This window comes from Eurytemora carolleeae, unplaced genomic scaffold (assembly GCF_000591075.1).
Source record: "Eurytemora carolleeae unplaced genomic scaffold, Eaff_2.0 scaffold225, whole genome shotgun sequence".
NCBI lineage: Eukaryota > Metazoa > Arthropoda > Copepoda > Calanoida > Temoridae > Eurytemora > Eurytemora carolleeae.
Window position 1 is genome coordinate 222335 of NW_019396157.1, and position 21908 is coordinate 244242.

Consider the following 21908-nt stretch of genomic DNA (forward strand, 5'->3'; position numbering starts at 1 on the left):
TATTTATTATATATACTATGCTTGTCTGGGTGTCTGCTTTTTTCCAATACCACGTCAAAACCGATCGGGCTAAAATTGTGTGTGGGACCACAAATGACCCTAGGGAAGGCTTATGGATGATCAAAATTTCAAAAATTAGCCTCCAACAAAATTCATTGCAATTTGAATTTTGAAAATCCACAAAAAAAATTTTCTTTTTTTAAAATCCGCGAATTTTTTTGTTACTGTGAAATTGTGAAAATTTTCACAATTGAAATAGAATTTATAGAGATAGTTGATTTTTAGATTGGTACTTTTTACATGGGCCTTGCAACCATCTGGTATAGTAGACGTTTGATATTTCAAAATACAAATTTTATTAAATCACATATCAAAAATGTCCTCAATCAAGTTGCAAAGAAAAGTATAATTTTCTTTTCATTATGAAGAACAATTAAAGATTTTATCTCAAGATTTATGCCCCCAATAACAAAGCTATGTGAAGAGTATCTAGAATATTTTTTGTCGTATTAAAAAAAATTCTCAAATTCCATTAAGCAAAAAGAAATCATCGCAATTTGACTATCTTTAAAAATCTTTTTGTGTCTCTTTTAAAAAATATCTATAAAGGTGGTGTGTGACGCCATTTTACTCCTGGAGATAGAAGATGACCCCCTAGTTAACACCCTGAAGATAGAGGAGGACCCCCTAGTTAGGCCCCTAAAGATAGAGGAGGGCCCGCTAGTTACGCCCCTGGAGATAGAGGAGGGCCCCTTAGTTACGCCCATGTAGTACTGCATGAAAACCTGTAAGAGTACATTTAGTATTATTACCTGGGGTTCGCCGCCCTTTTCCTCACAATCAGTTTGTGTATAACAGGTTCCATTTGTAGCCTCGGAGGTCAAACATATCTCATTTTTAAACCTTAAATATTGTATACAGTGTGAGGCGGATATATTAATACAGTAGAAGACGACTTTCGATATCCAAAATTACAATACAGATTTTGTTATATTTCACATTATCTGATCTGATGTCTAAAAAATTGGCATAATATGAAATATAATTTTTAAGCTTTTAGATGAATAATTTTATTATTTTTACAAAAACAAAGCAAAAAAAAGGCTAACTTGGGACTTTAGCTTAATTTCAAGTTTCCTGCAAAATTTTCAATGGTAAGCTTTTAACCTTTGACTGATCATTGACTTCCGAGAACTCTGTGTGTTTGTCTCTAAAATAGTGTTCAAATTGCCGAACAACTGGACACTATGAAGCGTAAAGTGTAAACACAACTTATATTTCTCACACATCTAGAATTTGTCGGACTTGGGGTTTGAAAATTCAAAAGAAGAATTGTATATTATGCAACCACTGGTAACTAAATATTTATATTTTTTAAATGAAAATAATTTTAAAATAAAACAATTACAAGCGTTTCTGTTAAAGAAATAAGGATAAGCATGTCAGTCGAAGGCAGAACGGGTAGTGATTATAATCGGTGCACTACTGTTTTTTTTTTTATCGGTGCACTACACTTAGGGGGGATGATATTGTTTCCTACCTGTGTGCTCAGTTAGCTGTACTGTACACTTACAACTGTTTACTTATCATGATATAATATAGGTTAGGCCAGAATCTACTTATAATAAACAAATATGCAGTATGCCCTCGGTATAGTTCATGGCCTATACAATTAGTACAGGATTAGCGTACATCATCACTCTAGACACTATAACCTCGTTGACTACACTCTATATAGACAGAGGGTCGCTTGTAAATATGTTTAAATATGTTTGCAAATAAACAAAGGATTTGAATGCTATAATAACAATTCAAACTGCTAGTAGATAATTAAACAAAAAGTTTACATTATAACATGACCTTTGTTTTTGTTTTTGTTGAGTATAAACTTTTTAATTTGCATATTTAAATAGATTTTGCAATAATAACTAATTATGTTTGATTTATAATTAACATTTATAGACCAGGCTTTCAGGGAGGTTTTTCCGCGGCCAGTTTTTTGTAATTGTAATTTTAAGATATATCATTTCTGAAAGCAAAAGTGTCATGTGCAAAATAAAAATTGATGTTTTCCAACATTTTCGATCCGATTGATGTAGTTGAGTAACCTAAACAAATGTTGACGCATAAATGATGATTACCTTATTTTCTTTAACATTTACTTTTGATTGTAGCCCGTAGGAGGATTAAAATTGGAAATGGGTTAAACATTTGAAAAGTATTTTCATAAAGTTTCCTAGCTGAAGTCTTCTCTAAATGTTGAATTTATAAAAAAGTAATTTAAAGAATAATTTTAATAAAACAATCATATTTAATATAAAATGTTAATTACGATTAAGCAAAATGAAAAAATGGAATTTTTCGTATTCGCTTTATTTTCTGCATTCAAAAATAATATCAAAATGCGATTTTAAAATACGAAAAGTTCTATTTGAATATTTTTTAATATTTAAATACATTTAAATATAATGAATCTAAATACCTCCAATATTTAAACGTTTCTCAAAACTGCTCCCTAATTCTACCCAGCCCTATCTTTTACCTGATAACTGTAAACAAACTAAGAAATCGACTACTCCTATCCCTTCCACCATTCTTCAACAACATAGATCTAAAAATACGTTATTTTTTGTCTAATATTGAATTCTAAATAAGAAAAAACTAAAGTCTTCTAATCTCTTTACGTGTGGATATTTCAAACTTTGACTATTTAATCTAACATAATTCATAGTTTGGAATTTTATATATGACGATATTATGGTTACAAGGTAAGGGTTTGAGGCAAATTTTCAAATGTTTTAATTGGATGCATGCAACAAGAAGAGAAGTGAGAATATCACAGCCAATATTTCTCATCAGGTTGGGATTTCCTTTTAAACCCGCGGTTGGGCTATTACATGTCCCAAGACCAATTTTTCAAGGCCTGCTCATTAAAAAAATGTGACACATGATACTTCCATTTTTCACGGGGTTTTCAAATAAAAAGAAAACTCATTTTCACAATATCTTTGGAAACTTGTGCTTTAAACTTTGAAATTATAAACTTAAGACTTTTTAAACTAAAAAAATTCATAGTTTGAAATATTAAAGGTCTACGAATTTGCGTTGCAAAGATGGATTACACAATCACAGTGTGTGGAAAAAACTCAATTCCTGTGTATTTAAAAAGATAGAAAAAGGCAAAGTAAGAAAAACTAGCTTTATGAATATTTACCTGTTTAAACTATCTAGTAAGCTATCTGAACCAATATCATCACGAGTTAGCGTAATTTCATCATTTACTGGTAAATCCAGCTGTTTTGTGGTCGCAGCCATTATAGTTTTAGCCAGTTCGGGAACTTTATCAGCTGTTGATCCGCCATTTTCAAAAATTTCGGGAATTTTTTTAGATTCTTTTGGAGATTCGAAGATTTTCTTTAAAAAAAAGTCTTTATAGTGTGTTGGTGGACTGAAATATTTCGCTTTAAACCTCTTAAGTTCTTTCTGTGTAGGTAGTCGTGAAGTTTGGATTTTTTTGGACTTAATTTGCACTTTCTTAATTCTTCTTGACGAATTAGGATTTTTGGAGTTGTCTAAATCTAAATATTGTTCAGTTTTAGGCGCTGAAATACTCAGGGTTTCAGAAACATTCATAAGCTTGGAGAGCTGAAGAGGAAGAATTTTTCGTCTGAAAACTCCATCTTGGTTTCTGCTCCTGCGCTTTACAGGATATCTCGGCCTGTTTGAAAATGGAAAAATTAATTTCAATCATTTTAGTCAATTCACACAAAATTGACATTTAAACTAATTTGGGTTTTGTGTGTTACGTCAAAATGGCTGAATCGATCAAATCCAAATTATTGTGACATCTCGCACATGACCCAGCGCGGATTAATGAACCGACTAACAAGAAGAGCTAGGTTGTTTTTTAACACGATAGATTTTTGACTTTTTATAATGAACTTTAGTTATGACTTTTTTTGTCCGGGTTGGTTTTGTTTAAAATGCATTTTGTTTGGAAAAACAAAACCAAAACTGCAACTTTTAAATTATATTGAGAATGGGTGTTTGAGAATATACAACTAAAAATAAATGTTTATAGTAGGAACCATAGCTGCATCGGTTCTGATTTGCTTGAGGGATTTAAAAATTAAATTTTCCATGAATTGGTTAATACCCAGGGGCGGATACAGGGTGGGGGGCGGGGGGACATTCGCCCCCCCCTGAATTTGGAATTTTTTGTTCCTATTTTCAGAATAGCTCCTCAATAGCATGCTTAAGGGAAAGAAACCCTAGTGCAAAACAGGAAAAATATCTGTCTTAATAAACTATAATGTGTGACAAGTTAAAAATCTAGTTTTTTAGTCTTTATTCATTAATTTTGACTCTTCTCTAGTCTTTTCAGTCAAAAAATTTTTTCGCCTACAGCGCGAGTATCTCTTCCTAATTATGATTTTTTTTGTTCCTAAAAAATCTTGCCCCCCATCACTTAAATCCTGTATCCGCCCCTGTTAATGCCTATTGTACCTTCAAAAGATGTTCTTCTTTAAAAAAACAAGATGAAATATTTGAAATCTTCCTTTTAAACAAAATAACGTGGCTCAAAATTCGAATATTATTATTTTATTAAAGACTAAAAAAAAAAATTTAAACAATGCTGAACGAAAACAAAGGTGTGGTCGGACGAAAAAATGGTGTGATGTGCCTCCCTCCCTCCTTGTATACCTTCCATCATCCTGATCATTAGTTTGCTGATCGATAGTTTCTAGTTTCCTATTCTCCATGTTTTCAGTATATTTTAGAACTACTTCATTCGCTCTCTTACCAGCAAACTCTTCCAAAACCAAACCATCACTTAAAAACAATAATGCAAACTTGAAAAAAATTATATCGAATGTATTTCATAATAAATGTTATACTTGACATCCTTGACATGTATGTATAACATGCGTAAGTCACTTTGGAGAAAAATTCACAGTTGAAAATAATTAGTTTTCCAATTCATACTTGATCAGAAAAAGCTTTTAATGGTACTGTTGTGAATCGGACATGATGGGTTACTTGAAATTAGTGTCTAAGGTTATAAAAGGGAATATATTTCCAACCACAAATTTTCTCTTCGCTTTCTAAAACTTTGTTGTTAAAAACTGCATTAGGTTGAAAAGTACCAAACAATTTACTTTTTCTTTAACAAAAAGGAACCAAATGCACTTGTTTTATGAATGCAGTGAATATCGTTAATATTAACTATAACTGATTGCTATTAACCAAAGTTACATTAAATATTTAGATTTAAATGTGAATAAATATATTACATAATAATATTATCTTTATTTAAAATAAATAAAAAAATGTTTTACCCTTTTGTACTTGTAGAATAGGCAGAGAAGAGGAGGGTTGAGAAGATTATTAAAGTTTCCATCCCTAGGTGCAGAATACAACTGAAAGGTTTTATCTATGTCCTCTTCAACCCGGATAAAGACAAGGATAGAGATTAATATCTACATGGTTCGGATATGAGAAGCTATGGAGAAACTGATTTTAATCATCAAGAATTACATACAGGGTGTTTCAAATTATATTCGATCGAGCATAACTCGAAACACGAATATTTTGAGCATATAAAAATAGTGTTTAACTAAGGCTAAAATATAAATTTTCATGCTAAAAACGAAATGTTTTTCGCGTGGTCTGTACATCCTGTACACACCCCACTGTAAAGGTTGCATCCGAGCCGGGACATCCTATGTAATGATAGACTTTTTTTTGCATTCAGTCGTACTGTCCAGTCTGGACTACGTCTACAGAGTGTAGTGTCGACCCAGGTGCACGTTTTATGCAATAGATGTAACCTGGCAAGATGAGTCTATACGTATGTTTGCGCTAAAAGCTATAAGGACACAGTGCACAGTATAAGTAAGTGTGTAGCAATCAGTAACAGTAAGTGAATAATATATTTAGGATTCAAGAATGACTATTCCAAAGTCACGGAGTTAAAAAATGTAAAGAACAAACTAAGAAAAAAAAATTTATGTGGAATTTTAATTAGTTTAAAATTTTGACTCAGGAGGGAAATTAACATGGCTAACAATTCAGAAACATGGATGTGTTAGAAATTATATAAGATTTTTAATCAGAACTGAAATAGGTTGTGTTTCATAGAAATGAGAAGAAGGGAGCGAACCATGAACAACGTACACACACATCTTATAGATGAAACGATTGTTACAGTAAAATAAATTTCTATAAAATGTTTCAAAACTTGAAATAACATTTAAATTTATTATATTTTAATGTCATTATGTGTTCGTTATTATGTACTAAAATCTGAAAACTTTTGATATTTGAGTTAGCAAGAAATTTACGTTTTTCGTATTAAAACATGTAAAATGTGTTTACAAAGACGACGTCTCTACGACAATCAATTAAATATTACTCGTATTTTGGTTCGTAGATTTTGTATATTTTTTTCCCGTATGTGCACAACTTTTCATTTGTCATGNTGTTTATTAGAACTTTATCCAGGGAGACAAAATTTACTATTATTAGACTTTTTATCAAGTTATTTATTATTTATTATCAACCAGTTAAAACTTTATTGATAAATTAGCCAACTTGGAAACCTAGAAGAACTAGAGGCATTCTAACTGCTCTAGTCTGGAATCTGGAGTGGTAAATGAGGAATATGAGTCAAAATCGGGAGGGGGTTGACTTTGAACCGCATAGGATAGAATTCATATACTCATATAGGCGTCAATTCATGACGAATGTTAATTTACAATTGACAATGACATATTCTAAATTTTATTAGAATTTTTTTTTCAAAAGAGGTAGGAACTTAAAATGGACGAAATATTTTATCTGGATTCCATGAGTGCATTTCTACCACAATACTAAACACTTGTAAACCTAGAAACCAACGATATCTTCCACATTATTTATCAAATAAAGAATGTGAATCTGGCGCTGCCATCTTTGCATAAAGGGTTTACGTTAACACTCACTTTAAACGTTAACAAATAAAAGAAAGAATATTATGCAACAATAGTTGATGTTACTTCTCAAAGAGAAAATTATCACAAATTGATAAGGCACATAGTGGGGGGGGGGGGTAGTTTCTTTAATTTTATTCTAAAACTTGAAGGCAAAGTTGGGTATTCAGTTCAGCAGAAGTTCAAAAACATGATGATAGAGAGGGCAGCCCCGTTTAGAAGAAGGTCAAAAATATGATGGGAGAGAGGGCAGCCCCGTTTAGAAGAAGGTCAAAAACATGATGGGAGAGAGGGCAACTACGTTTAGAAGAAGGTCAAAAACATGATGGGAGAGAGGGGAGCCACGTTTAGAAGAAGGTCAAAAGCATGATGGGAGCGAGGGGAATCACGTTTGGAAGAAGGTCAAAAATATGATGGGAGAGAGGGCAACCCCATTTAGAAGAAGGTCAAAAATATGATGGGAGAAAGGTCAACCAAGTTTAGAAGAAGTTCAATAGCATGATGGGAGAGAGGGGCACAACAGTTTAGAAGAAGTCAAAAACATAACAAAGCGCAAGTGCCGACTCAAATTAGATCATAAAGTCAAAGAGAATAGAATATATATTAGAGGGGAATTTACTAGAAAAAAGTGTAAAACAGCCATTTTGTTGCACTGTTTCCATACTGCAGGTGTACTTCACATAATTATGCCATATAACCTATTATATCCCAATTTCGAAATGACACCGTTTTTGTTTGCATTTGAAATAATGAAAATTTCGCATATTTTTCCGTTTTCATTGGTGGATTTCCAAATTCTAAAAATCGAATAAAAAACAACAGACAAACTAAATATATAGATGTGGATATAGTTTTATGTTCTATTTACAAGAACCTTAGACGTAATTTTAAGTCACCGGAGATTTGTAGAGTGGGGATTAACGACAGAAACGATTTTTGGATCATTTGATTTTCAAGCTAATGATTATTTTTGACCCTTTCACTTTTTTTTGGTATAAACTTAAGAACGGCTTATTATACTAGAATTCTCAAGCTTCTTCACTTGTTCAACTTCATAGTTGTGAACAAATTTAGCTAAACAAATTTCTCTAATGAGCAAGTCACGGGCAGTCGTAGTACATTTGAATTTCCGAGCCGGGCCAACCTTTCTGGTCCCAGTTTGTACTGTACTGCAAGGACATTGGGTTGGGTTAATGTAGCAGACAAACAATAGGACTAGCCTATGCAACAAGGTTGACGCGGTCAGACTTTATGCTACATACATGTTGAATTTACTTTTACTAAAGAGGCAGAGGTACGTGAAGCCATGAAATGTTTGACTAGGGACATGTATTACACTTCCCTATCTCAAATCATGAGGGGTTGAGGGGGGGGACCCCTTATCTATACATTAGAAAATAATTGCCCATTTGATCTGGATAGGGTTATAACATATTAATATTTACTTTCTGTCCATGTCGCAGAAAATAGATATTATACTATCAAATTTAGAAAACAGAATATACGTTGTAAAATCCAAAAAAGAATAGAATATATATTAGAGTGGAATTTAAAAAATCCCACATTATGAATTTTGCCAGCCTCTTTCAGCCTAAAAGGGAGTTCAAAGTGTACAAATCATGTGAATGTTCACAAATTACATGCAGTAGAGTACATTAATACCATATGTTCTTCAATTTCGAATTTTTTAAAGGTGTTAAATAAACTTTATAAGATGAATTAGGTGATTAAAAAACGTAATTTTATTTATATTTATAGCAGAAAATCATCGTTTGTAAAGTAAAAGGCATAGAGTCATAGGGTCTATGTGAAATGATCATTGATCAATTATGAAACCAGCCTATTTCATAATTCGGTTTTCTTCTAATATTAATTTTAGATTTTCTGTAAAATGATGTTCCAGGGCCCAAAAGGTTAAATAGCACAAACATGTGAAGTGCACCTGCCGTATGGAAACAGTACAACAAAATGGCCGTTTTGCACTTTTTTCTAGTAAATTCCACTCTAATATATGTATATTCTCTTTGACTAAATCCATGTTTATGATTAACGGAAAACTATCAATTCTTGGTCGCAAAAATATTGGATGTGAGTTATTTATTGCCCTGGAGTAATTGGTGGGGCCGGGATTATCATTTGATTGATTTATTATTCTTAATTGAAAAAAATGCTGGGTTTAGTTTTATCAAAATATTCTTTTTCACTAAACAATGATAACTTGAAATCTAAAAATAGAGCAAATTACAGCTAAAAGCTGAAACAAGGATTTTGACGCATTTTTGATAAAACTGTTCAGGTGCCTGTTAAGAAGGAGGTGGAGGAGGGGAGTGATAGGAGGTAGGAGGCGATTAATGATGAGAAGAGGAATTTATAGCTTAATGGTACATCATACAAATATATATATATATTTATTTTATTATTTTTACAAATGTTGCTTTCTAATTTACTGCTATTTTATTTAATCTTTGTATTTATTAATTCAATTTATTTTAATATTCGGATCTTAGAAATAATTGAAGAAAATGAATTTATGAAATCTATATTCGTTTTTAAACCTCCCTTGCAGTATATAGAATATTAAAGTTACAAGGTTTTTTTCTACGGCTTTTTATCTGGGGGAGGGGGCACCCCGGACTGACTAGAGTGAGAAGCATTTGGTTTCTTTTATTTGAAATCAAACGTGTCTTGGTCTATACTTCAACAATCTTTAAACTTACAGTTTTTTTTATTCTATACTTTTTCATTCAAAATATATTTGCCTACAAAAAAGTATTTAAAAAAGGCTAAAAATTAATGTATAATGGGTCAAATTGTGATCGAAAGTCACTGCTTTCTGAAATTTTGACAGAACCGTTAAGTCCTCGTGGGGGGGGGGCATAGATTCAGACCCCCGCCTTTAAAGGGTTAAGCAACACTCAGAGAAGTAACGTAAAAAGCATTGCCACTGTGATAATTTCAATTTAAGAAGTTCTTTGATGGTAATAACGTACGTTTTTACTTTTAAAATAACCTCTGAAGTCTAAAGTGATAAAGCTTTACTGGTGCCAAAAAACTGATTCCTTCCAGTCTGATCATCAAGCTTAATTCAGAAAAAAAAATGCTGTTCAATAAAAAAGTTTTTAAAATATTTGAATTTTTTTTGTAGATTTTTTGATGTTTGTTTAAGTGAGGAGTGTTGATCCCTGTTTTATAGTTAGGGTTCTTATTAGTTTATGAATCAGTGTCCTCCAGTTTTACTTCACTAGTCCACTGCTGCAATAATAATATTTTTTAAACAATATTAAGAATTTTTTATTTAAAAATTTTTTTTTTAGATTGGTTTCGAAGAAAATATTCATAGATCAATATTTAATATTTTTATCACAATATATTTTAGTTTGGTTTCAATTTTGGAGATAAAGGCAATCAACAAATTATTAGTTTTTAAAGCACTCCTGTATGCCGAGTCCATTAGCGCCTGATCCAATCAGGGTTCAGTCGTGTGTTTGTTGTCTATTCTGAACCAATAGAATAGTATTGCGGTATCATCAATCTTTCTATCTATCTCATTATCCAATTAGAGTTATGAATCTTTTAATTGGTGCACCTATCAGTAAATTGAAATATATACTTCTACTGAAACTATAGTGAAAGAGACTGTAAGCGTATTTTTAAGTGACCCTTCATCACACTTTTAAAATTAAATTCAACCGAGATAAAATCCTTTCGCTGAAAATTTATAAACCTTGAATATGGTGTAAAACATACGTGAGATTGATGTCGTCTTTAAAAGTTCCGCGCAGAAAATTACTGTTAATGTGTTCATAAGATAGCAATTTCCGATTTACAATAAGCTAGCCCTGAAACCTTCATCTAACTCAAGAGGACTAGCCGGTGCAACAAGGTTGACGCGGTCAGACTTCAGGTTGAATTTACTTTTACTGAAGGGTCAGGGGTGCGTGCTCAAGTCACTTTTGTAGAATAATCATGATAAAGAAAATAGTTTAAGTTTATGTTTATTTAATTCAATTTACACTTCAAACAATGGGAATTCTTGTAAATCTTAAGACGTCAATACTTACAATAATATCTTTACCTGAAAATCAATTTGTTATTTCTTGATTGATGAATAATTTATAATAATTATTTATGTCTTAAGAAAAATTGATATCCGTAATTAAAAATAAATTGGATACAAATTATTAATAACTTTTTAAGGTTATTAACTGCGAAAAAAGTAGTGTTTAATTTTTGACAAAAGCATATTAAAACTTGTGTAAGAAATATAGCCACAACGCTTGTTTAGACATCCAGGGGTACCCTGGAGGTAAGATAGGGTAAATAATTTTGATTTTTCTTTAATTCCATGTAAACACAGGCTCTGCTAAAATTATGATTATAGACTAAGCGCGGGTAAACGGCGGGATTAATACGAGTAACCTGGGCCAAGCCAGGCAATTTAGCTAGTTTCAATATGAAAGCTGCAGGCCCATTTGTCCACTGTACCTTATATACCTAAGAACTAAAGAAATGAGGAAAAAACATTATCGTTTTCTTTTTAAAAATTTCTTAAATCAGTTCAGGAATTGAATCTTTGTCCCAAACTCTAATTTTCTAATTCATAAAACTTTGCAACCCAATGTCTTACCTAGAATTTCCTTAGTAGGGGCTGATTCATTTAGTGTACTGTATACTGCTTGCTCTAAGCTAGTTAAAATTGTGTCAAACTATGATTTCTAAGTTTGAAATTTCAAAGGTTTTAACCATCAGCTTGAAAAAATATAGGGATTTATTGAATGTTCGATTTGTGACAAAGACTCAATTTTTTTCCTTCATTGTTTCTAATAAAGAAATCCATAACATTGTCCCCAATTTTATAAAAAAAAAAATTTTAACTTAAAGGGTTTTTTAGTTGATTTTGGATTTTTCTAAACTTTACTAATCCTTTTTGTTCTTATTTTTAGCAATGTACGCAATTGCTGAAAGTTTTATGAGATTCAATGAAAGATACATCATACGTAAATATTTGGACAAAAAAGAAGCAGCAGCAGAAGTTTCGATAAATCGAATATTTCTTATTTGAAAGATTACGTATTTTGGTAAAAATGGGGGGAAACAATTTTAATTTCTGTGTTTAGTACTCCGAAAACATTGATTTATCCATTACGTGGTGAAGTCTTTATATTTAGGTTTTATTTATCATAAAAAAAAATTGTAGAATATTTTTACATTTTATGTCGTCGTTAATTAATAGTTTTAAAAACTAATTCTGAAAGCGTATCCACCCCCAAATCAGGAGTTTTAAACGTCGAATTTGCACTCAAACTCAGAATTTACAGATCTTTAAAAAGTTTAATATGTCTCAAATGAATCCAAAAGAAGTTTTCCACAACACTGCGTCCTCAGTTCAACTACCTTACATAGCCGGTCACTCCCTTTAAAGTAAAAACAGATTTGTGGGTTATATATAAGTGTACATAAGTGTACAATTTCTGGGAATTAAATTAGAACAGTTTCTGGGAATGAATAAATAGAGTTACTGCATGGGAATGAAAAGAATACAGTTACTGGGAATGAAAAGAATACAGTTACTGGGAATGAAAAGAATACAGTTACTGGGAATGAATGACACTAGCTTCTGGGAATAAAAAAACATACAGCTACTGGAAATGAATGACTAAAGTTTCTAGGAATAAAAAGAAAACAGTTACTGGGAATGAATGACTGTAATTTCTGGGAACAAAAAGCATACAGTTACTGGGAATTAACATTATACACAATTACTGGGTAATTACCAGAATACAGTTACTGGGAATGAACAGAACCCCCCCCTCCTCTCTTAATGGGGAAAAAGAGAATATTATCTTTGACGAGAGAAGTTTAAGGAATGCTAAAGAGAAGCCTTGAAGTTTGTTGCATGATTTTTCAGACAAGTTTTAATAAACTTTTAAACTTGGTTGATTATATTTATATACTTGTTAAACCTTCATTATTTTTAGCCCTTAAAGGGACTGTAAGCCTAATTCCAAATAACCTACGTTGCAAAGATGTCAATACCTGATTAATAACAGACCCTTAACACTTTTAACCGATCATTAATGTGGAAGATATTGTCGTTTTTAAAGTATAAAAAGTCTTTAATTCTCATAAATTCTATGTGTTTTCCTGCAGTAGAATGCGCAAGTGATTTAAGTAGAGAAACCACGATTGAAATTAATCATTTAATTTATATGTTGACTTTTATAGGGTTCTAGCTAATAGTGTAAATCATTCCTATGTTTATTATTATATATTTCTACTCCTGTAATCTAATCTGAATCTAGACACAAAAAGCATTATTGTCAAGATCGATATATCTAACATTAGGAGTACACTACATTGCATTTCATTTTCTTTGTTTTTCTAATGTTAAAGTCATTTTTTTATCATTTATTTTTTTTAAAGAACCATTAAATGATTTTATTCATTAAATTTATCATCTTGTAAATAATATTAAACTCTGCACTGCAAGGAAACAATATATAGAAAAACCCCAGGTAACGACATTGCAATTAAAATTCAATGCAATGATTCTAAAATGCTATGAATTTGCATCAATGTTTAAAACTGAGTCGCACAACACCTTGTCCTGCCTTGTCCTTGGATGATCACCTAACTAATTCACTTTATATATATTTTGTAGACCTGTCATGTAATTTTTAGTATCATAAAAGACTATAGTTTTTAGCTGTAATTTATAAAAAAGTATTTCTCATCAATATTTAGATTTTACAAAAAAGTAGGCACAGTTAAATTTTAAAATAAGTAAAAATGATTTTAAATGTTTTTGTTTTGTTTTAAATCAAACCGAGTTTTATTTTGAAGATATTTTACTTTTCCATGTTTTTCAGAGGAAAAATGATTGGTTTCTGCCGAGTATAAATTTGCTTACTTCGAATTTTTTTAAATAAATCATGATAAAAAAATGTTCTGATAATTTTCCTCTCTTTTCCTGCTTAGATTTTATCAATATGAAAATTACATCTTTGAGGTAAAAATTACTAAATTACATGAATTTGTAAAAAATTTATATCATCTTTTAATCAAAAAGTAGATTGAAGGGAACCAGTAAAAAATAATACCCAAATGGTTGACAGTTCGGTTTAAAAGTCAAGGCAATTTTTTTTACTATTGTGCAACTTAAAGTCAGTCTGCATTTTACGACAAATTAATTGGATGTAGAATAGAAATCTTACAAATTTTCTAATAATCAATCTTATTTTTAAAGGGCAATTTTAAAATGAGAAAACAAAATTTTTTGATATTTTTGTAAGTATTGAAGTTGTAACCAAATCATTTTTTTTCATGATTGTTCTGAAATCAAAACTAGAGGAGCTACGAGGTCGCAAAGCTGTATGTGTGATTTGTAAATTACATATCCGATTCTTAAGTTTTCAACCCCAAAGCGATTTATTTTCATTTTCATGTGCCACGTTAAAAGGACATTTGATTTAATTGATTCAGAGTAGAAATATTCATATTTTACTGTCTGTAAAGAAATGATAAATACTTCCATGGTTGATGATTTTTAATTCCAATTTTCTAAAAAGATAATATTGTTTAAGATTGTTTTTGTTACGATCAGATAAAGGTTCAAAAAGATACCATTTTGAATCAGGATTACTTAAATTTACGTAAACAGCCTCTTTACCCCGTTTTCAAGATTGTAAAAATGTGAATATTTGAGCTAAATCACTGCATCTTGTTTAAATATTTGTAAATCCAAACCTCATGAGACATAATATCTATCTATCTATTTACATATCTTTCTATCTATCTTTCTATCTATCTACATATCTATCTATCTATCTATCTATATAGTTGAGACGCGTATACGGATTGCGGGGTTTGAACCAACAAAATATAATAATTATAATCATTAAAATAATCTAAGATACTACTAGAACTATTTCCTGTTCTGCAGTGCTAGATCTAATCAATCCGTCGATCCTTTAACAGTTTCAACACTCCTTAAAAACTTTCAGGTTCTTAGTTTATTTAATATTTTTTATTTCATTATGCATTCAATCAAACTTTTTAAATCTATATTTTTCGCTTAAAGCTAGCCAAATGAGTTCCCCGGGGTGACATAATTTTTTTTAAATTTCACTGGCAACTCCTGGCAGTGCTGAAATAATGATTTACGACCAAGTGCGGGTAAACGGCGGGAGTAACTGTGAGTAACCCAGGCAATTCATTTAGTAATATCTATTTTCAGAATAATAATAATAATAATATCTATTTTCAGAATATATTCTTGAGTATTTTCTGAACGTTTGTCAATTTTTTTTATTAAGTTTAATGTTTCTTTGTTTTTAAGCCAATTGCCATATTTTGCATTAAATTATAAAGTTTTTAACTTTTTTTTGATTTTTTGCTAAAATAAAAAAATGCAGAAATACGTAATATGAGTATATGGTTAGTTTTTTGTTTGTTAAATGCTGTTTAGGTTGGGTATGATAAAAGGGTCAGACCTAGTTATGGGCAGGACCCAGTACAGGTATCATCATTATAGCAGTTATTTTATTATATATTATTATTATTACTATTATTTTGGTTGTTTTTAACATCATCATAATTACTATCATGAACATCATCTTTATTATTATTATCATCATTAACATTATCATCATTATCATCATTATTATCATTATTATCATTATCATTATCATTATCATTACTATTATTAGTATATTTGTATGAATAGGTTGGAGTTACCTTGTATGTTCTTTCAATAAGTGAAATCAGTGAAAAGTTCATGGACTTTACATTTGACATGTATTTCAGGTTTGTAACAACTTTTTATATTTTAATAGAATAACTTTCTTAATAGGAATTAATAAATTAGTTGGTTTTAATTCAAGGTTATTAAAAAAAAGTTCAATAAATTGTGTATTAATTTATTTAATATAATTATACCCGCATTTAATAGGAACATAAAGAATATTAAAGATTCTTATCACGAACTGGTTCATTTGTCTCATTAATATAAATTGGAGCTAATTACCCCAGGAATACATTACTAATATAGTTGCCAATTAAACTGCAGTCATTATCTTAATTTCCTTCCACGAATCCCCCCAATTATTCCCCCCTCTACCTGTTCTTAAATCAAACAGGCCGCCGCCGCCTTCAAAAGTTATCACCCCCATGATTTCTGAAATTATTAGCTTAATATTTGTAAACAGGAAATGAATTTGATTTCTGAGAATAAATTGTAAATTAAATAAAAATAAAACAGAGTTTCTCAATATTTACTAGTTAAACCGAAACCATAAAATAAAATAAACAGTTTTTAAAACAAAAAGGGCACCTTTGTAAATCCCTTTACAACCCCTTTTAACATGGATTATCATAAATCATCGCACTTTGAACTGTAGTAAATGGTAACTACAAAATAGACTAAACAGTTTTTAAAAATGTAGATAACATGTTAAATTGGGTTTTAAAAAGGGCGTTGACGAGGTCACAAAGTTGTACCAGTGTTGCATGACTTTTACGTTGCCTTCTTTCTAGTTCAATGTTATCATTGATCATTATTATTGATTTTTATTTTTCAACATAATTTATATGGTTTTCTTCAGACAATTCTGGAAAGATCAGCGGCTAACATTCGCAAGAAAGGTAAGTAAACTGAGCTTTAAACTTTACAATTGTGGATATCGAGATCAATGCTTAGTCTCCTCTTTTTTATTAATCGAAAGAATAATGTAATCTTACGTTAAATCGGGGAAATTGTCTAAACTGTAACAAATCAGGTGCAGAAACTAAACAGCCAATCAGAAGCCGGGAAATTTCAGAATTTTGGCGCGCAATAAGTTAAGTATTGTGGACAAATTCTTTATCAATTATTTGAGACATATACAACTATTCTACGAGTACGACGAAAATTTACTGAGTTTGATTGCAAAGTCGACTTTAAAATCATCTTTTTGGGTGGATACGTTTTGAGAATCACTTTGGTTAATTATTAAATGACGACGAAAAATAAATTAAAAATTATACAGTAAACTAATTAGATATTTCGGAACATATTTCTCATAAGAAATTTGTAGATAAATCAATGTTAGTTAATCAATAATTTCGTTTTCATCATTATATTGAATTTCTAAATTTCTATAAATTTGTTTGCAGATCTCTACAAATTCTTCAAATGTCGTCTTGTCAATAAGAATTCCTGGAAATCTGCAGAACATGTTTGTGAATAATGAGAGATTATAGAAACTAATTGAATAAGATTACTTGTTTTTAATGATAAGAGTTGGTTTTTGATTTTCTTAACCTTTTCCTAAACTACTAATACGTTTAGTGTAGAATTTTGTTTACATTTTTTGTCGTCGTTATTTAATAATTCTAAAAAAATTCTCAAAACGCATCCACCCAAAAAGATGATTTTAAAAGTTCACTACGATCCAACTCAGTGATTATACGTCGTAGAAACGTTTTATATGTCTCAAAGAATTTGGCCACAATACTGCGTACTCAGTTCAACTACCATACATAGCGTGTCACTCCCTTTAACCGAGTTTTTTGATGATAAAGGTGATCCATGTGAATATACTAAGAGTCTAAGTGTTGATGGGGATAGGAGTTGTGTAAAAATTTGACTGCAAATTATAAAGACCAAAGATTGTTAAAATGTTAAAATTAGATTGAAATGTGAACAAACCCTTTATCATCACCTTACATTTGTTCACCTTGGTAATTATATAAAGCTAATTACATTTGTATAGGATGGGCTAGACAAGTAAGTAGTGGAGCTAATTACATAACTTGATTTGTATAGGAGGGGCTAGATAAGCTAGTAGTGGAGCTGATTACATAAAGCTGATTTGTATTGGAGGTGTTTGATAAGCTAGTAGTGGGGGCTGATTATATAAAGCTGATTTGTATAGGAGGGGTTAGACAAGCTAGTAGTGGGGGCTGATTATATAAAGCTGATCTGGGTTCCTGATACTTTCTTCGTAAATGAAAAAGTTGCAACATTTCATCTTGCTACTCAGGTATAAGCTACAGTGAACTTACAATATACAGATAACAGTGTTGTATAGTGAACAGCTTCCTGTTTATTGTGTACAGTTTTCTATATACTGTTTAAAGTGAGCAGTGTACATGTGTACAATGTACAGATTACAAAAATTGTAATCTTAGCTACTAGAATCAAAGAAAATAGAATATATATTAGAGGGGTATTTACTAGAAAAAAGTGCAAAACGGCCATTTTGTTTTGGTGTTTCCATACTGCAGGTGTACTTCACATATTTATGCTATATAACCTTTTGGGTCCTGGAATATCATTTTACAGAAAATCTAAAATTAATATTAAAAGAAAACCAAATTATGAAATAGGCTGGTTTCATAATTGACCAATGATCATTTCACATAGACTCTATGCCTTTTTTCTTTTACAAACGATGATTTTCCGTTATAACTATAAATCTAATGATGTTTTTTATTCACCGAATTCATTATAAAGTTTATTTAACAGCTTTAAAAAATTCGAAATTGAAATGGATAGTCTAGGGAACATACTGTATTATTGTACTTTACTGCATATAATTTGTGAACATTTACATGATTTGTACACTTTGAACTCCCTTTCAGGCTGAAAGGGACTGAAAAAATTCATACCGAGAGAGATTCTCTAAATTCCTCTCTAACGTATATTCTATTCTCTTTGACTACAATTTTCTGCAAAGTAAACTTTGTTGGATTAAACAATTTTAAATTTATGTTTTGTGACATTTTTTGGTGTTTTTTAACAACCTCTTAGAATTTTGATCTTAGTATTAAACTTTCAATATATGTCTAATTATCCTGTAACTAAAAAATGGAAAAACGATTGCATTTAATTTCATAGTTTTTGGGTCGTTTTTGGCATATTTCTTCTGTCAAGGTCAAATTGTGACAAAGTTTAGAAAAACAAATGTTTAGAAATTTAGAAAACAAACGCTTTTCTTACAATATGTCAAATTTGGATCTGGAAAGAAAATAAAGGCCAAAATACGTCCAAAAACAAATTGGTATTATTAATTGGTTATGCATGAATAACCAATTAATAATACGTTTATAGGAGAACCAGTTTCTTAGAATAACACACCTTGGTGAGATTCTACGCAGCATGAGAATTACTGTTAAGGTAAACGTCATGTTTGAAGGTTTCTCATGCCAGACTAGTGCCATTTTCCTTTCCTTTATTCTTATTCCCCGGGTAAAAGATTTTGTCTAAAGGGACTGTATGCTTAGTTTCAAGTGACCCACTATACAAAGATGGCCCTGCTAAATTTACATTGGTGCCCTAAAAAGCTTTTTTCTGATTAAGTATGAATAAGATATAAATGTTTATAATTCTAAAAACTGATCATTTTCAATTGTGGGTTCTCTATTAAAAACTTGTACATTTCAATACAACGGGAGAATATATAGAAACTTTCAGAATTTAACTCTTTAACCACAAAAAAAAAGTTCACAATATTTATAAGAGGTTTCAAGAGTACTGTTGAGAATCGGCCATTGCCATCTTTACATGGAGGATCACTTGAAATTACGCTTACAGTCCCTTTACCTTAATTGTTTGGCAATTTAAAACTGAAGATTGTATATATTGTAAAAGCTTGGTTCACTATTGAAATGGGACCCCTTTTAATTTGGGAGTTACAAGTTTTGCACTTGAGATCACTGATTTCCATTAAAAAAATTTACTCAATTAAAATCAATGCGTAACGTTTGTATGTTTGTTAGCCATTCTCAACTTAAAGTAAAAGATGCAAATGTTAAATGTAAATTCAATTTATTAATAATGTTATTTACATTTCTGAATTTAGGCAACCTGCCCAATGGATCTCCGACATTTCCCTATGGATAGTCAACTTTGTACATTAGAGGTATAGATTGGTATATCAAACATACAAGGTGTTTAAGACATATATTCTAGAGGCTTAGAATTTACAATTTGAAAAGATTCCAAAATGGAGTTAGATTACAGATGATCAAACAGTAAATTAATCTGTCGATCAGTATAAAATAAATTTTTCATCTCTGTTGTGAATCTCCATCTTATGCAGACTTATAAATTAATTTAAATCCTATTCGATATCGACCTTCAACGTCATATCCTGCAGAGATAGCTTTATTAAGGGATAAAGCCTAGATAGCCTCAAATTTAAAAGTGCCCACATGGATATCAAGTGTTCAAGTTTCGAACTTATTTAGATTGTTTGATTCAAAAGGATTCTTAATAATATGATTAAGATTGAAAGCTATGGATATACGATGGCAGATCTTATCTATGATTGGAAGGAGGGTCCATCATCTGTACAGGTATTGTACTATACTGTACTGCATTGCACTGTACAGGTATAGATTTAATGTTCACTGTAATATACTGTATTGTAATTTAATTTACTGTACTGAACTTTATTGTTATGTACTGTACTGTACTGCAATGCACTAAACGTATTGATTGCTTTAATCTGTACAGACTGTACTGCAATGTACTGCAATGAATGAAATAACATAGTTCAAAAAGGTTCACAGTCCCAGATTTGGATTGCAATTTGAATATCAATCCAAGAGAATTGTCTATCACAATATCTTTTCGTTTGCTCTCGACATTGATGTTCAATTCTGAACGGTAAAAGCAAGGTACTTATGCAAGGCAAGTTAATTGTGTATACTCTGCGTACATATTGAAACCAATTCTCTCTGGGCGGGATTCGTAAACAAGAATAGATGCATCAGTGTTCGTCTGGTATCCGAGGAAGTTAAAAGCATTTAATGTTGAAAATACACATAATAGTTGTCTATGACCAGAAAATTTCATTGACTTTTTATGTGAAAGATGGATCCCATGTCAGGCTTCGACATCCGTCTTGTGTTTACATTTCTGCCCAAAGACAGTACACTGCATTAATAAAAATGCGTACACCTCTGAAATAACTTTCCTTGCATTAGTACCTTGGGTAAAAGTAAAACAACTGTCTAAGTGATTTTAAAGGGAACAAAGCAAACTGCGTATTTTAAGTGTGTTCTGTACTCTACTGAACTATTCTTTGTGTTAACTCTTGACTAACATTACATCTCAAAATAAACTTCTTTATTCGGAGTATCATAATTTTACCATTTTATTAACTTCCTTGTAAAGTATAGTTGTAAATGAATATATTTTTATCAACTCTCTCCGAGCTTTTATAAACTACAAATAAGTTCAAATTTGTTTTACTTTTTGATTTGTTTTGTTGAAAGAAAGTTAGTTGACAGTTTCATATTTTAATCAATATCGGAAGCACATTATAAAACTAATTTGACTTGATGTTGAACTTTATAATACAAAGTTGATATTTAAGTGTCAATATTTGATATTTGATCTGGACTGGCTCTCAGTTGTTCTGTACAGAGTACACTCCATAAGTAAACTTGACGGAACGGTTGGCATGTCAGATTTACAACAGTACCATTTAAATCTTTGTTTGATCCAAGGTTCTAATGCAAGGAAAGTTATTTCAGAGGTGTAAGCATTTTTTGTACTGCAGTGTACTAACTTTGGGCGGAAAAATAAATACAAGACGGATGTCACAGCCTGACATGGGATCAATTTTTATAAAAATAATCTATGAAATATTCTGGTCATAGGAATCAAAATTAAATGCTTTTAACCTCCTCGGATACCAGACGAACACTGATGCATCTATTCTTGTTTACAAATTCCGCCCAGAGCGAACTGGTTTTAGTATGGTCTGATCTAGGTGAAATGAGATATAACTGATTTGATAAATTTCCACGCGAGCTTTAATTATGACTTACAATTTTTATTCAGCAGAATCAGAGGCAATTATTTACAATGATAACCATAAATCTCTGGAATGGGAAGACGACTTTTAGATTCAAATTCGGATTTTCAATAATCCATTTTGCATGAGA

The 21908-nt window shown here is 30.9% G+C and overlaps 1 protein-coding gene across 1 annotated transcript in view; it reads right to left on the reverse strand.

Moving 5' to 3' along the window:
* LOC111696693 (uncharacterized) overlaps positions 1–5415 on the reverse strand; it is a 10250-nt gene extending 4835 nt beyond the window's left edge. Inside the window, exons 1-5 of the mRNA XM_023466394.1 lie at positions 5340–5415; positions 4705–4833; positions 3215–3718; positions 2543–2611; positions 813–903 (exon numbers count right to left, since the gene is read on the reverse strand). Coding sequence (XP_023322162.1) covers positions 813–903; positions 2543–2611; positions 3215–3718; positions 4705–4833; positions 5340–5401 — 855 coding nt within the window. The 5' untranslated portion in view covers positions 5402–5415. The remainder of the gene's footprint in view (positions 1–812; positions 904–2542; positions 2612–3214; positions 3719–4704; positions 4834–5339) is intronic.
* Between the last annotated feature and the right edge of the window lie 16493 nt (positions 5416–21908).